Source organism: Pelobates fuscus, chromosome 8 (assembly GCF_036172605.1).
Source record: "Pelobates fuscus isolate aPelFus1 chromosome 8, aPelFus1.pri, whole genome shotgun sequence".
Classification (NCBI taxonomy): domain Eukaryota; kingdom Metazoa; phylum Chordata; class Amphibia; order Anura; family Pelobatidae; genus Pelobates; species Pelobates fuscus.
The window spans coordinates 173915500-173930023 of NC_086324.1; the positions used below are offsets into that span (position 1 = coordinate 173915500).

The 14524-nt window shown below is 40.9% G+C and overlaps 1 protein-coding gene across 1 annotated transcript in view; it reads right to left on the reverse strand.

The window, feature by feature from the left end:
* Positions 1 to 719: 719 nt before the first annotated feature.
* The window catches only part of LOC134572067 (uncharacterized), a 333780-nt gene continuing 319975 nt past the window's right edge, over positions 720 to 14524 (reverse strand). The window contains exons 30-33 of the mRNA XM_063430868.1: positions 13078 to 13285; positions 11392 to 11663; positions 10266 to 10435; positions 720 to 1492 (exon numbers count right to left, since the gene is read on the reverse strand). Of these exons, the coding sequence (XP_063286938.1) occupies positions 1184 to 1492; positions 10266 to 10435; positions 11392 to 11663; positions 13078 to 13285 (959 nt within the window). The 3' untranslated portion in view covers positions 720 to 1183. The remainder of the gene's footprint in view (positions 1493 to 10265; positions 10436 to 11391; positions 11664 to 13077; positions 13286 to 14524) is intronic.

Sequence of the window (14524 nt, forward strand, 5' to 3'; positions counted from 1 at the left end):
TGATTAAACCCTGGCCAGCTTTATTCTGTTACATAGATAGTGTAAAACTCCAAGCAGATCACACAGTATCCTTACATTTAGTTTAATTCACAGTTTGACACTCTAGCAATCAAATCTAAATGAACATTAATTCCACAATAACAGCAAACTCAGAGGTAATTCATGTAGAATTACAGACTTTCATTTTCCATTAATAGAAATGCTTATTTTATACATTTTTGCAGAGAAGATAATTATCACTTAAATATAGGAAGCAATAATTGATGTACTTTTAGGATTGTTCTTTGAAAGAAGGCTTAGTATAAGTCTTAGAACAGAGGTACCCCTCTCCCTTTCTCCTCTGGTACTCCATTCTGTCTGGAAAATCCCACTTTTGTAAATAACCCTGTAAGATTTTCATTCATGTTCCGATGGTGATTTTTTATTTGATACAGATATGTGTAATGCGATACAATGTAACATCTAGTGCTGAGATTCAGACTTAATAAAATTCACTGTATCGGATGAATAATGGCTCAAAATACACTGGCTGCATTCCTGCAACCGGGGTGGGGAGAATACGAAAAAAGAGCTCTGGGACCCTGAAATACTTTAATATATAATAATAAATATCTGACTCTGCTGATACTTGTTTATTTCTCAGATAATAATTTATCATTTTATAGTAAGTTGTATTCCTAAAAATACCATGACATTCTTTGGATATACCCAAATTCAGGATAACAGACAGTTTTACCTTCTCTGATTTTGTCATACTATCATACAGATGACAAAAATCTAATATGCCAAATTGTATCTGAAATATTGCAAAATAAGACATGCCATATAATTTTTTTTTTAATTTGAGGTATCATCAATAAATTCAGAAGAAAAAGTTTGCTTTGTCCCCATTTAGCGTTCTAGCTACTCCCCAGATTTTAATGAAATGTTATATACTATTTCTAACTTTTGAGATGAGGACTATTTTATAAATCACTATGAGTCATCCTCATTGAAACAACCGTAATAAGACGTTCTTGTTCTGTTTTGCCATAGATGCAAGAAATTAATTTTCAATGTATTAATATACGACAGACCTGCTTTTAATTATGCAAACACCTGTGTATTGCGATTTCCACCGTGTATAATATTGACTAATATAATGGATCATACATTTGTATTAATTACTTGAAAAAAGATTATCCTAGAACTGACCCAGAATTAAAATACAAACGAGAAGGATTTCCCAAGGTAGACAGGCAGAGCTCACTCCCCCATTAGACATCAAGGGTGGGTTGATGATGTCTTCACATGGTGGATTTGGACTTTGGATTTTTGGGATATTGATGAATGCCAGCTCTGGAATGTTCTGTTTGATCCATGTCTCGTAGGCTGGAATGAGGGTGTACACCCCCGGGCGGTTAGGTGCAGCACATCCTTCCCCCCAGCTTACAACCCCAGCCTGGATCCAAGTACCATTCACCTTACACACTAAGGGACCCCCGGAGTCTCCCTGGAAAAGAAATATAAATTGATCATGCAACAGAAAGCAAATAATTATCTCATTACAAAATTGATATAAAACATGTTACAAATCATATATATATATATATATATAGAAGGCGTATGCCTGAAGTTGTGGGAGGGATTTATGGCCTATATAAACCCAGCAAACCACTTACTCACCTGTCTTCGACGATTTCGGAAATTCCCTTGCGCTTCCGGCGCACGCAGACCTCTGACGTCAGATTTTCCGCGACACGCCTAAACCGCCGGACAGCAACTTCACGCGGGAATTCGTGAGTTTAAACAAACGACCGGGCTAGTCGGCAGATTTCCACGAAAATTGTATGTCAAACAATTTCATTAATTCAGTCAAATCATACGATTACGCATACGTTTAGATTTCATTTGTTTTAAGTCATTTCTCTCACGCTTCGTCCGGACCATTTCACTTAGAATGGCCGCTCCGCTGCACTTATTGTCACGGTCCGTGAGGGTACAAGGTACAATATATATATTCCCCACAGCTGGGAGACAAAGTCTAATTCTCAGTCCTGGCTGAGGCTACTGGCTGTTGCGCTCTCCATTTACATGATTTCGGGTAAAAGCCCGCTGTATACTCCAATTCCCATGAGGCTCAGCCAGCCAGCATTGTGGAATGAATGGTATGAAGAGCTAAAGTGCCTATTTCTATTTCTCTCTGCTCTGATCAGTGTGTCTGAACGCCTGTGTGGATTCAATCCTACCAGGCTCATTGGATACACTTGTTATCACTGCAGTATTATGGCAGGACGTGAGTATGGATATTTTAGGCTAGATCTCTTTCATAACCACTGTTCACGTACCTGGTCTTATGCATTACATGATAGGTACAACAAGCACTCGTACATGGTTTTTCGTCAAGTACACTTTTCATTATTTCTTAAAGCTTCATTAACCATAATCCTTCATTAACCATAATGTTCTGTCTATTTCATTGTATGCTTGTTTACGATGTTGCCGTCCTAATGAATAAAACCGCTAGTATATAGGTGTACCACATAAAATTACCAACTGGCTACATGGCCAGGGATTTCACTCGATTTAGTGTATCCGTTTATCTCTCTCTCGTTATATCCTATTGTAACAATGTTTTACTTCATCCGAAAAGTACGGCATTTTATTTATTTGTTATGCGTTTCCTCTCCCTAAGCTGTATCACGGAAACATCAGGTCATTACTATTCGCATTAAAAAAAAAAAAAAAAATATTCAGCTAGGTCCCCAGCATTTGTATATTTCAGGTATCACAATCCTGGGTGTCTGGTAATCATGTCATCACGGCAGTTTGGCAAATCATCGTTTATACCTTCGTTTGAGACTCTTACTGAGGTCAGTTTGCAAGTTAAACTACGTTTGGAATGTATTTGCTAGTTTCTATGCACATACTCTATTACCGATAGAGTCTTTCGGCCGGAGAATGTACATGAATGGCTTATGTTTCATGATCACATTAATGCTGCTCACGCAATTCTTACGAAAGCGAGGGAATGTTCGGTTGGTATAATTCAATTTCTCTCCTTTCATTTTAGGTATCAAGTTCGTATATCTCACTATGCTGAATATCAACATATATAGATAACCTTATTATGTCTATTTAAACGCACTTGCTTTCAAGATGCTTTTACAAAAGGGTGTTTTAGTTGTGGTTATATTGTTTTGAGGTCCTTTTGTTTGTTTTCATGTGTAGATATACATTTTAGATAGGGAATAAGTCACCATGCTCTCAAGGTCCAAATACGTTGGAAAAGTAAACTTTAGTAGGTATGACAGTTAGATGTCTTATAATAAATGGGTGGGGCACACAAGGTCATTATTATTATTGGTCATTTTCAGTATACACGCAGATGCTCTAACTGTTATGCGCATCTTACATTCATCAACTCACGCTTGCAGAAACACAGCCATGCACACTTGACAATTATGCCGCGCATTGCATTACTAAACCTGTTTAAAGATCCTACCATGTTCAGCGTTGCATTGAGTCCTATCATTGCCTGATTACCTTGCCTTGTACACCCGCACAGACAAGCACATACGTTACTAGACGAGTTCACACTGCAGTTCTGGAGAACAAGCAGGACTATGAACGAGATCCGCATATAAAAAAAAAAAAAAAAAATCGTATTACATTACAAGACAAGGCCACGATATGGCACCACCAGCCCCGAGGGCCATACATACAATCATACACGCATTCTAGTTCATACGTCCCGACCATCTGGACCCCGACATGCTCACAGGGTACTCCAGTTTCGGTCAAGCCGTACGATCCTAACTCATTGCCACCCACGTTTCATTCAGTGGTATGTCCTCTCTCACTAACTAACCTTCCATCTTAGTTAGCAACTGCTGGCTGTTAGGTTCCTAGGTGTCCACTAGTTGTTATTCCCCCTGGCTTCTTCGCCATAGGTTAGTGGTCCCGCGAGGCCAACACCCATCCTCATACTTGGAGGTACTACGCCCCTCGGGCCAAATCATAGCTAGTCGCCTCGCATTGTGGCATAGATAGGGCCTCATCTGTCACTCCCATTCTATCTTATGTTTAACTTTCACCGAGAGGCCGACACCCCGCCACATTATCCAGTGGCCACGCTACCCCCTCGCGCCAACGCATAGATAGAGCCTCTCAAGCCGCTTGGCAAATAGCAGGGCCTCACCTGTCACCAACCTAGAGTAATCGTTTCGCCGCATTGCGGCACTAGCTAGTCAGCCAGCACGCACGCACACGCTCTCACACTCGCACTCCTAGTGAGCCGGGGGGGGTGGGGGGCACTCTACAGACCCATCACGCATAAACACTATGTTTTGGATCCTATGACCACTTCAGGTATCCTAGCGCTTTATTTCCCGCTTTTGCTTCGATTGTGAGTTACATACTCTTACAGTGATGCAAACAGTACGCCAGTACTGTCATACTAGGCTAATACTGGGCTTTCAATACGTTATCTCTTAAGGGCTAAGGGTCCACTAGATACTTAGTCATAGCAGTACGAAGACACCAATATATATATTACCCCAACCCGTCACTCGCTGGTGATCCTTAGGTACCACATACACTATGTGCCCAGGCCAAGCTAGTAGACACCATGACCAGCGGTTACTCCTACAACTTGTTTCAGGCATTTCTTACATATTTTCAGTTAAATACGTATGTTGGGTCTCACGTTTCCTTTCACGTTACACGTTGTACAGGTTTGGCCTTGCATGGGACCATCGTCAGGTCCTCCAGACGCTGACGTACATATGGTGACTGCTTCCAGACTCATGTATTACGGATACTATTTATTACTTCGCAACATTTTGGGGTATTTAGTACAGTGAGTTCTAGATTACCTTTTATCGACTCATACTATCACTTAACTTTTCACGTCAACGTCACTCATACAAGCAATACAGGATAAGCTCTAGCAATCTGATTTGACCAGGTGAACAGGATTCCCACTCGTTTCATATCGAACGTCGAGGCATCACTCTGCCTCCATTTCGACCAAACGTATACCATTCAAATCCTTAATCTGCTAATTAGGGACTTGTCTGCACGCTTGACATTCACAGGGTCCTCCATGCGCATTCAATTCATTCATCACGCATTTGACGTCGTTCACATTTCACGTTATTTAAGTTTATGAAGTCCATCAGGAGTTACTTTCGGTCATGCTAGATGTTTCGATTCGGGTCGTAACACCTTAAGCACCCTATAATACTAGCATTTACGATCCCAAGCCTACCATGTAACTGCTATAGGGTACTTGCTATACAACCACATATCGTCTCTGAATTTAAACTACAATCTAAGCTCCTTTTCAGATTCCTCTCTTGTGCAAGCATTTCCCTACGGTGAGTCACGGATTTGCATTCCTCGGTTCACATCACAACAGTTAGTTTCATCAGGTACCTGTTACAGTCCTTTGTCGCTGTGGTTCGATGCAGGTAATCACACCGTGTACGGTCAGGTTAACGCTTGTCCACAAGAGGTTAACACCCTGCTGCGCGTAGTTAGTACAAGTCCACTTGGCCCAAATCATACGTAGGGCCTCTCTCAAACACAGGGCTGACGGCACGGCCTCGACTCTTATGGGGTAGTCCTTGTCTTCGCCTATTGGTACCCATTAGTTAGCAGCTCTACTACACGTGAGTTTCCATGGGCATCTGAGTTTTGCATATTTTAAACATGTTACGTTTCCTTCCTCCTCACAGCATGCTACAAGAACTAGCTCCAGGTAACGAATTATCTTTAATAAACACAAACCCTGTCATCTCAAGTTCCCTGCAGTATCCTCCGCCTTAGCCACTTCTGAAGTCCTGACGTCAGACCTTGCTTAAACGTAACAGTTAAGATATAAGAGCACGCAGTCCATAATTCCTCTGCTGGTCAAAAAAGGTATCGATCATGCCCGGAGTTAGAGTCTACGCAGGTAAGATTTATCCACTAATACTAAGCAAACGTACTCTACGGCTTACGATACGTGTAAGTATTGCATGTGGTTCAGGATAATATGTGCGTTCCGATTATAATAGTTGCTCGTACAATTTTTGGCACATCTCTCACACAGTTCATGCTATACATTCGCTCCTCGTTTTTTAGTCTCGGCCTCAATCCAAATTCCTTCTCGGGACATTCATTCCGTATTAGGGCCGCCACAGCAGCCTCTAGTTGTCAAGTTCCGACTCATCTTGTAGAGAAGATGGGACGCTGGAAGTCCTCGGCATACAACCGGTACATTCCTAGTCCAGAGAAGAAATCAGGCTCGCTTTCTATAATATGTCTAAATGATGTTGTTATGTTTAATAAATATTACATACTTTTTGGCCCTCTTTTTACAGGCCTAACCTCGCGTCGGTTTCGGCACACCTCAACCGACTCTTACATATTAAAAACTACACACACTTTAATGTGCGCCCCTTCCATAATCCCGTACACAAATAGAAGGCGTATGCCTGAAGTTGTGGGAGGGATTTATGGCCTATATAAACCCAGCAAACCACTTACTCACCTGTCTTCGACGATTTCGGAAATTCCCTCCCACCACACCCTCTTTATATATCATTATACCCAGGTGGGCCCTCTTTTTACAGGCCTAACCTCGCGTCGATTTCGGCACACCTCAACCGACTCTTACATATTAAAAACTACACACACTTTAATGTGCGCCCCTTCCATAATCCCGTACACAAATAAATATATATATTTCCAGTTGTGACACCATCCAACTGCTGACCAATAACCTGCCTCCCCACAACATGGAAACTCCTGTCAGGTATCGTAGCCTCCACGATCCAAGGGGATATGAGTCAACATATGAGCAATACTCAGAAGGGGATTGGAAACAACACGAGAGGATCAAAACATCAACTACTGGTAGACCAAGCAGTCACAAGCGATTCCAAGACCAGACAGACTGCCTGGCACCCCGACTGGGTACCTCCGTCAACCGCTGCTTCTTAGTACTTGCGAGCTTCATAAGCATTGCACTGGAACACCATAACCACTGTAAACCCCACAAACCGATGCAGCTTGGTTGGGGTCTCGCTGTCCTCCACCCACCCTGGACCCAAGACCAGGTCCAGCTTCCAGTGGGTAGACCTCTTCTAGTTCAGAGAGCGAAGAAGGATGCTCTTATAAGAGCAAGTGTTGTGATCCAAGGGAGTATACTGATTATAGTAATCCCCAGAGTGTGAATATAGCTCTTCAATACCCCAAACATGAGCCTAGACTTCATGAAGGGTAAAACGAATCTCAGTTTAATGGTAGCCTCAAACGGCCTTTTATGACAGTCCCCATGCAAGGGGAACTTCTGCCCTGGACCTGAGAGTAAACTACAGTAGAAATGAATACACAATCACATTGGCTCTCAGGTTCAGGACACTCCCATACAAAATACCTGGGAGGTAATTGGATTAGGAACTGTACTAATCTAATCCAATTATCCCCAAGCACAGAAAAACACACATTTTTACAAACACCCCAAAAGTACCTTAAAACACACAATATGCCCACTAAAGTTACATTCCCTGATAGCCCTGATCTGGGTGCCAAGGATCCAAAAATCACCCAGATTCAGGGGTTCAGGAATTTCCTGGAAGTCTTATTTTTGACCGACCGCCCGCATGGTCCCATGCCCAAAACAGTTCCAGAGAATCAGGGCTTGTGGTCTGTCTAGTTCGGTAGTTTAGATTCAAACAAAATACAGAACAGAGAATGTTCTGTACCCTGGAGCTTGTTCCCCTTGTTCGTGGGAACGTGTTATAGAACCGAACGTAGTTGATCATGGAAGTCCAGCAGTGTTCGGGAGTTTCAGTGTCCGAAAATATTCCATGAACTCGACGGCCAAACACCGTTTCCAGTTTTGTGCGAACAAGATGGCCGCCACCTCGTGGTTGTTCATAGGAAATGCGGCCACCCAGACGAACACTTAGAACACTGCGATGGAAGTTGCTACAAAGTGTCAATTAGGTTTAATAAGCTGCAGGGTGGTCTCCAGTTCGTGCGGCTGTTTGGTTCCCTAACCATATAGTTCAAATACATGAACCAAGTCTGTTCACATAGTTTTTTGTAAGAGGTTGGCCAGCAGGCCCCTCCACGAACACGTGACAATGCTACGTTCATCACAGTCACACACATGGATACTGGAATGCTTGGCTTCCTACAAGGTCAGCAAGACAATAAGAGCCTTCATCAAGAACTCGATGGGCAAGTGGAAAATAACTCTAGAAGCCAATTCCAGGACAATTACTCAAGTGAACGTCAAATGTGGCATATACCAAGGTGATGCGCTGTCCCCAATGCTGTTCTGTATAGGCCCCAACCGGCTAAGCCAGATTATCAAGGAGAGTGGAAACGTGTACAGATTCAAGAGTGGAGCTACCATCAGCCACCTACTCTACATGGACGACATTAATCTATATGCCAAGAATGAACGAGACATTGACTCACTGATCCAATAAGATAAACAGCAAGGACATCAGAATGTTGTTCAGACTAGAGAAGTGCGGGCGGATGATAGCAAAAACAGGGAAGATGATTAGGACAGAAGGAGTTGAAGTTTCAGATAACCAAATAGAAGATGTAGAGAACCGCTACAAGTACCTGGGGGTACCACAAACGAATGGAAACCATGAGAAGGAGGCAAGGAGGATAGAAACATCTAAGTACCTCCAAAGAGTCAGAGAGGCCTTGAAGTCCCAGCTCATTGGCAAGAACAAGATCCAAGCCATCAACACATATGCTCTACCGGTCATCAGGTACCCAGCTGAAATAATAATCTGGCCAAGACCAGGAAACTACTCACTATGAATGGAGGATTGCACATGAAATCCAACACCCAGAGACTGTACACCTGTCGAAAGGAAGGAGGTCGGGGCCTGATGATTGTCAAGGCCACAGTCCTGGATGAAACACAGTGCATCCACAAGTAAATCACGACGATGGCTCCCAAAGATGAACTGATAAGGGAATGCCTGAGACTTCAACAGATAGAGGATGCAGAAAAAGAGGAGGTTCCTTGGCAAGACAAACCTCTCCATGGGGTGTACCACCAGCAGATAGTGGATGTGGCTCACATGACAAAATCCTACCAATGGTTGGAAAAGGCAGGACTGAAAGACAGCACTGAGGCACTAATCCTTGCAGCACAGGAACAGGCACTCAGCACCAGATCACTAGAAGCTGGAGTCAAACGACACCTGGTAAGACCCAAGGAGCAGACTGTAAAATAGGCCTCTGAGACAATACCAGCACCTAGTAGCTGGATGCAAGAACAGCATACATAGAGATACACAACCAAGTTACTGGGATTGTATACCGAAACACCTGCACAGAATATGGATTGTACCTGCCAGATGGGAGATACCACAAAGGATAGTTGAGACCCTGTGGGACTTCAAGATTCAGACAGACAAACGAGTGCTGGCCAACCAACCTGACATTGTGGTGGTAGACAAGGAACGAAAGACTGCAGTCGTGGTGGATGTGGCAATACCCAGTGACTATAACATCAGGAAGAAGGAAAATGAGAAGGTGGAGAAATACCAAGGACTGAAAGAAGAACTAGAAAGGATGTGGAAAGTGAAGGCAGTAGTAGTCCCAGTTAGGAGCACTCGGGGCTGTGACTCCCAAGTTGAGGGAGTGGCTTCAACAGATTCCAGGTGGGACATCTGAGATTGCTGTCCAGAAGAGTACATTTCTAGGAACAGCTAAGATACTTCGCAGAACCCGCAAGCTCCCAGGCCTCTGGTAAAGGATCAGAGAATAAGGAATAAATATACCACACAGGAGGGGTGAGAAAATCAATATAATATATATATAAAATCAATATATATATATATTTATTATCAACATCAGTTCATGTGTATGTGTGTATGTTTGCATGTGTATATGTGCATGCAAGTATGTGCATGTGTGTATGTTTATATGTACATGTGTCTATATCTGTATATGTGCATGTGCATATGTGTATGTTTTTTATGTACATGTGGAACATGCATTTCTTAAATATAGTGCTGCAGTAGAGACCAAAATGTATCCAAAATACAGATTAAGGAACAGCACACACACAGGTCCACCATATGACCATATTGTGTTAAGCCCACCACTACACCAAAGTGGTGCTTTTATATAGCCTTGTACGATTTAAAACTCTATTTGTGTGTGTGCTGTTCTTTAATCTGTGTTTTGTGAATAAAGTCATAATATGTGCTTGATTTGTGCGGTTATATCTCTATAGGTAAAATTTGATGACCTACCTGGCAGGAGTCCTTCTGTCCTTGGACATAACCAGCACATATCATTTCCTCTTGGATGATGGTTGTGACAATGCTGATTTCAGACTCAATGTGGTACATTTGGTCACACCGGGCATGGTCTATAAGAGGCATCATTACTTCCTGTAGGGTTTCAGGATATGATAAATCTTCTGAGGAACAGAAGACAAAATAAATGGTCAGTTACTTTCTCCAATGAATGTAGGGGATGAGCAGCATATCTGTATAAAGGTGTTCTACATAGTTACTCTTTTCAAAACCTCTCTCTGAGTGCATTGACCATGCACTTGGAAAATGCCAGTTACTGAAGCTCATTCACAATACATAAAAAGTGTTCTTTTACCTCTGTGTTTTCTGAATTGCACTAGTACTGAATTAGAAGGCACTTCTAGTATTTGGTGTATGATTTGTTATATGAGAGATTTTATTGAGAAAGGAGACAGATTAAGAGTTGCTGATGAATGAGGTCAGATACCTTAACAGCATTGTAGCTCATATTAATAAAAAGCTTATGATCAGGACTTTTGAAACAGAAAAAAAGTAATGCTCTACCTACCGAGATACATGATCTTCCTAGTAAAGTTAAGTCCACAATGCAGAGGGCACATTATGAGCACATGAGTGAAGTTGAGCAGGTGAGGTTTTTCTTTTCGCCAGCAGATATGATGCCAGTACAGCTGTATCAGAGACATTGCATTTGTTTTTAAAGGGTTAGTCCTCCAGGGATAAAGGTCTACCATTGAAGACCATTACCAAGACTGGGGGTCAACCGCTCTGCTTGTTCTCGTCTAGCTACTGTATTTGCAAAGGTATTTGTGGTTCTCAGACCTATCAGTGTACTGCAAAATATACACATAGCGCTCTTTTTCGCTCTTTTTTGGTTTGTCTGATTCTATTCCCTAATCAGTTCTTTGGTACAAAATTATGCCAAGTAAAAACGACAAGTGGACGAATATCGGGCATTTTGAAAAATGTCCTATTTTTGGGAAAATGTTCAGACAGTGTCGAATTTTCTTACCTTCCGCAAGTCTACTGATGAGCAAGGCTGTAAAATGTATTTAAGAAATATAAACATTACGTATTTGTGAAAAGGTACTTTGAGACTCACCATCAGCTTTCACTTTTCCCCAGCCAGTTACCCAACATTCCAAGCCACATGGAAAGTTGACTGATGCTGATGGCAGGCAAATTGGTTGGATGTAGCTGGTGTAGTTGATGGGATGACTAAGCTTGATCAGGGCAATGTCGCCTCTACTGTTTGCCGAGGTGTATCGGGGGTCATATATGATCTTTTCCACTGACACATATATTTTATGAGGACTTGATCCAGAGAGCTGGTACATTCCTAAATAAACACCATAATTCTTTACATCAAGGTCTCTGTGGGAGATGGGAACAGATTGAAGATTATTATCATTTATTGATGTAGTTTACTTACTGGATGATTAAGACATGAATCCAAGTGGAAAGGGCAACTTTAGATTTTCTGGAGTTAGATATGAAGGAGAAAAGTGATAAAAATGGATCAGGGAAAATGGAAACCAATGGAATGTGCCAATTTTAGAATGTTGCATCCTAATTGCTCTTTGGAGATAGTTGTGTATTTTTTCTTCCTAATTACCTGTGTGACTTTAACTTACTGCTGTGTTAATTGGTGCCTAAATGATACCTATAGAATATTACATTTAAAGAACAAACCAATAATTAAGCAAGAGTTCAGCATAATGAAGGTATTAGAAATTAACAATAAAGGTAAGAGCATGCCGCTAGCAGGAACTAAGGGAGAATTCTTCTTGGTTTGGGCTGATTGGGTGATCAGTCAAATCCCAGAACACCCGAGGTGAACTGTAGCTGCAATTTAATTTGTGATTCTGAATACTGCCTGTAGCACCTTAAGAATGATTGATGGGAAAAGAAAGATGATTAATGGTTTAGGGTCAGTCACGGTCACCAAATGTAAAATATTATTAACCGACGAAGTGAGCAATAGAGGGAAATTAATACAAAATCTATACATTATATATTTAATATGCAATACATATAGATTGTTACTGCTCCTAGAGTTTCTCATTATTGGCTACTTTTTTTTAAATTTGATCTATGAAACAAACGGCAGGAAAATGCTCCTATCCGTGTACTTTAAAATATACCATCTTTTTCTTTACAATATTTATATTATGTATATATTTTGCAGTACTCTGATTGGCCCATTTCCACACCCTTTTGGTTAGTTTAATTTTTTTTCCAATTTCTGAAAAGGGAAAAGCAATGAACTGCACCGCTTGGTATAACTATTAAGGAGTTTTGAAAGAAGACATTGCACCAAGCTAAAATTACCGAGAACAATTCCTGAGAAAACAACACATTTAAGAACATGAATAATATGCATCTTATTATGGTAATTCCAAGACTTGCATACCATGTACATAATAATATAATAATTTAGCTAAAGGACATATTTAAGCATAAGTTAAAGGACATCAGGGTTATTCGTTATACCGAGAACTATTGAAAATGGAAAGGGAAATTCCAAGTTTAAGCATAAATAGTTAAACCGGAAACATTATCTCAGCTCTTTTACCATCTCTAACAATTTTGACCTAATATTTGCAGAAATAAGAAGATAAGAAATAAGAAGATCCAGCTTATCGATCATGTGGATAGGACAGGAAACTGCTCCAGACATCTGTTGGGTTTCTTCTTTATTCCATAATGCATGAAAGCAATATAGAGCTGGTTCAAGGAATAATCCCACTCATGTCCAAAGCGTAAATGCGCATCTCATAGAACTCACTCGTTGAAGCAATGGGCAGCGCTGAGAACCCACTGGTTGGTGATCAAGGATCCACCACAATTATGTGATCCACGATACTGTATACTAATCTGCCAGGGCCACTCTCCATCCACAGCATCGGTACCCCCAACTATCCGACTGTAGACCACCGGAGAGCCACAAACCGGGGCTGGCATCCTTGTGGTGGAGGGAACCATCAGAGGAGAATCTAATTGATTGAGAAAGCAGAGCTGTGCCAAATAATACATCACAAACAAAAGAGGTTTTAGAGAAAATATTGATATTAGTGTTCCCCTAAGTACTCCTCACACTACAACCATAGTTACATCAAACAGAATATTTATATCAAAATTCCCAGGGGAATAATATTTACTAAAACCGAATTAAAGCAAACTAGAAGCTTAAGTGCACAATTTAGGCTAAACAGCTAAGCTAGGAGAACTTGACGACATTGACATTTTGTCTAAATTTTAGAATTTGATTTTCAGTTCACTAGAAATCTCTATTTAGTGTATTCAGTAAAGTGAAAATTGACAACAATTAAAAATGTATTCAAAATGTATTTCAAAATTCAATTCTCTGCAATTTAGGAGTTAAATCACTTTGTTTATGCAGCTCTAGTCACTCCTCCCTGCATGTGACTTACACAGCCTTCCTAAACACTTCCTGTAAAGAATCTTCTAATGTTTACACTTCCTTTATTGCAAATTCTGTTAAATTTAGATTTAGATTTCCTGTTAAAAGCGTTCTAGACACTGCAGGAGCCTCCTGTGTGAAATGAAAGTTAATATTACAAAGCAGAAGATAGAAACTTAAAGTAAGTTACGTCTGATTTCAAAATGAAACCATTTTTTTTTCCATGCAAGTTGCAGTCAGTCACAGCCAGGGGAGGTCTGGCTAGAGCTGCAAAAACCAGAAACAAAATTGAATTTACTCCTAAATGGGAGATAATTGAGCAGTGAAACCGAAGGGGCATTATCTATACACCATAACTGCTTTATTAAGCTAAAGTTGTTTGGCTGACTAAACTGTCCCTTTAATGCTAAAATAGCTGGACTAGAAACATAGCTGTCTTGGAGATTTTTTTCGGAGGCTCAGGTTGTCCTTAAAGTTGAAATACACTTTGAATTCCCACACGTTAGTGAATAACCCTGTAATTGCCTGTAAAGGTTGAATCCAAACTTTATTCAGTAGAGTGATATGTAACAAAATCACCCACTCGCTGCCTTCTCACTACACAATGGATTACTGAGGTCTTGATGTGTTCCAGATTATTGACCTTTCATAATATGGGGGGAAGGAGACTGAACGGAATGGATGGAAGTGTTTTTTTATTGATAATGTGTGTTAGCGCAAACATCTAGCCTTAACTGTTTCCTGTAAATAATATGCCATGCATGTGTTGTATGTATAATGCAATACCCTATATACTACTGATAATTGATTT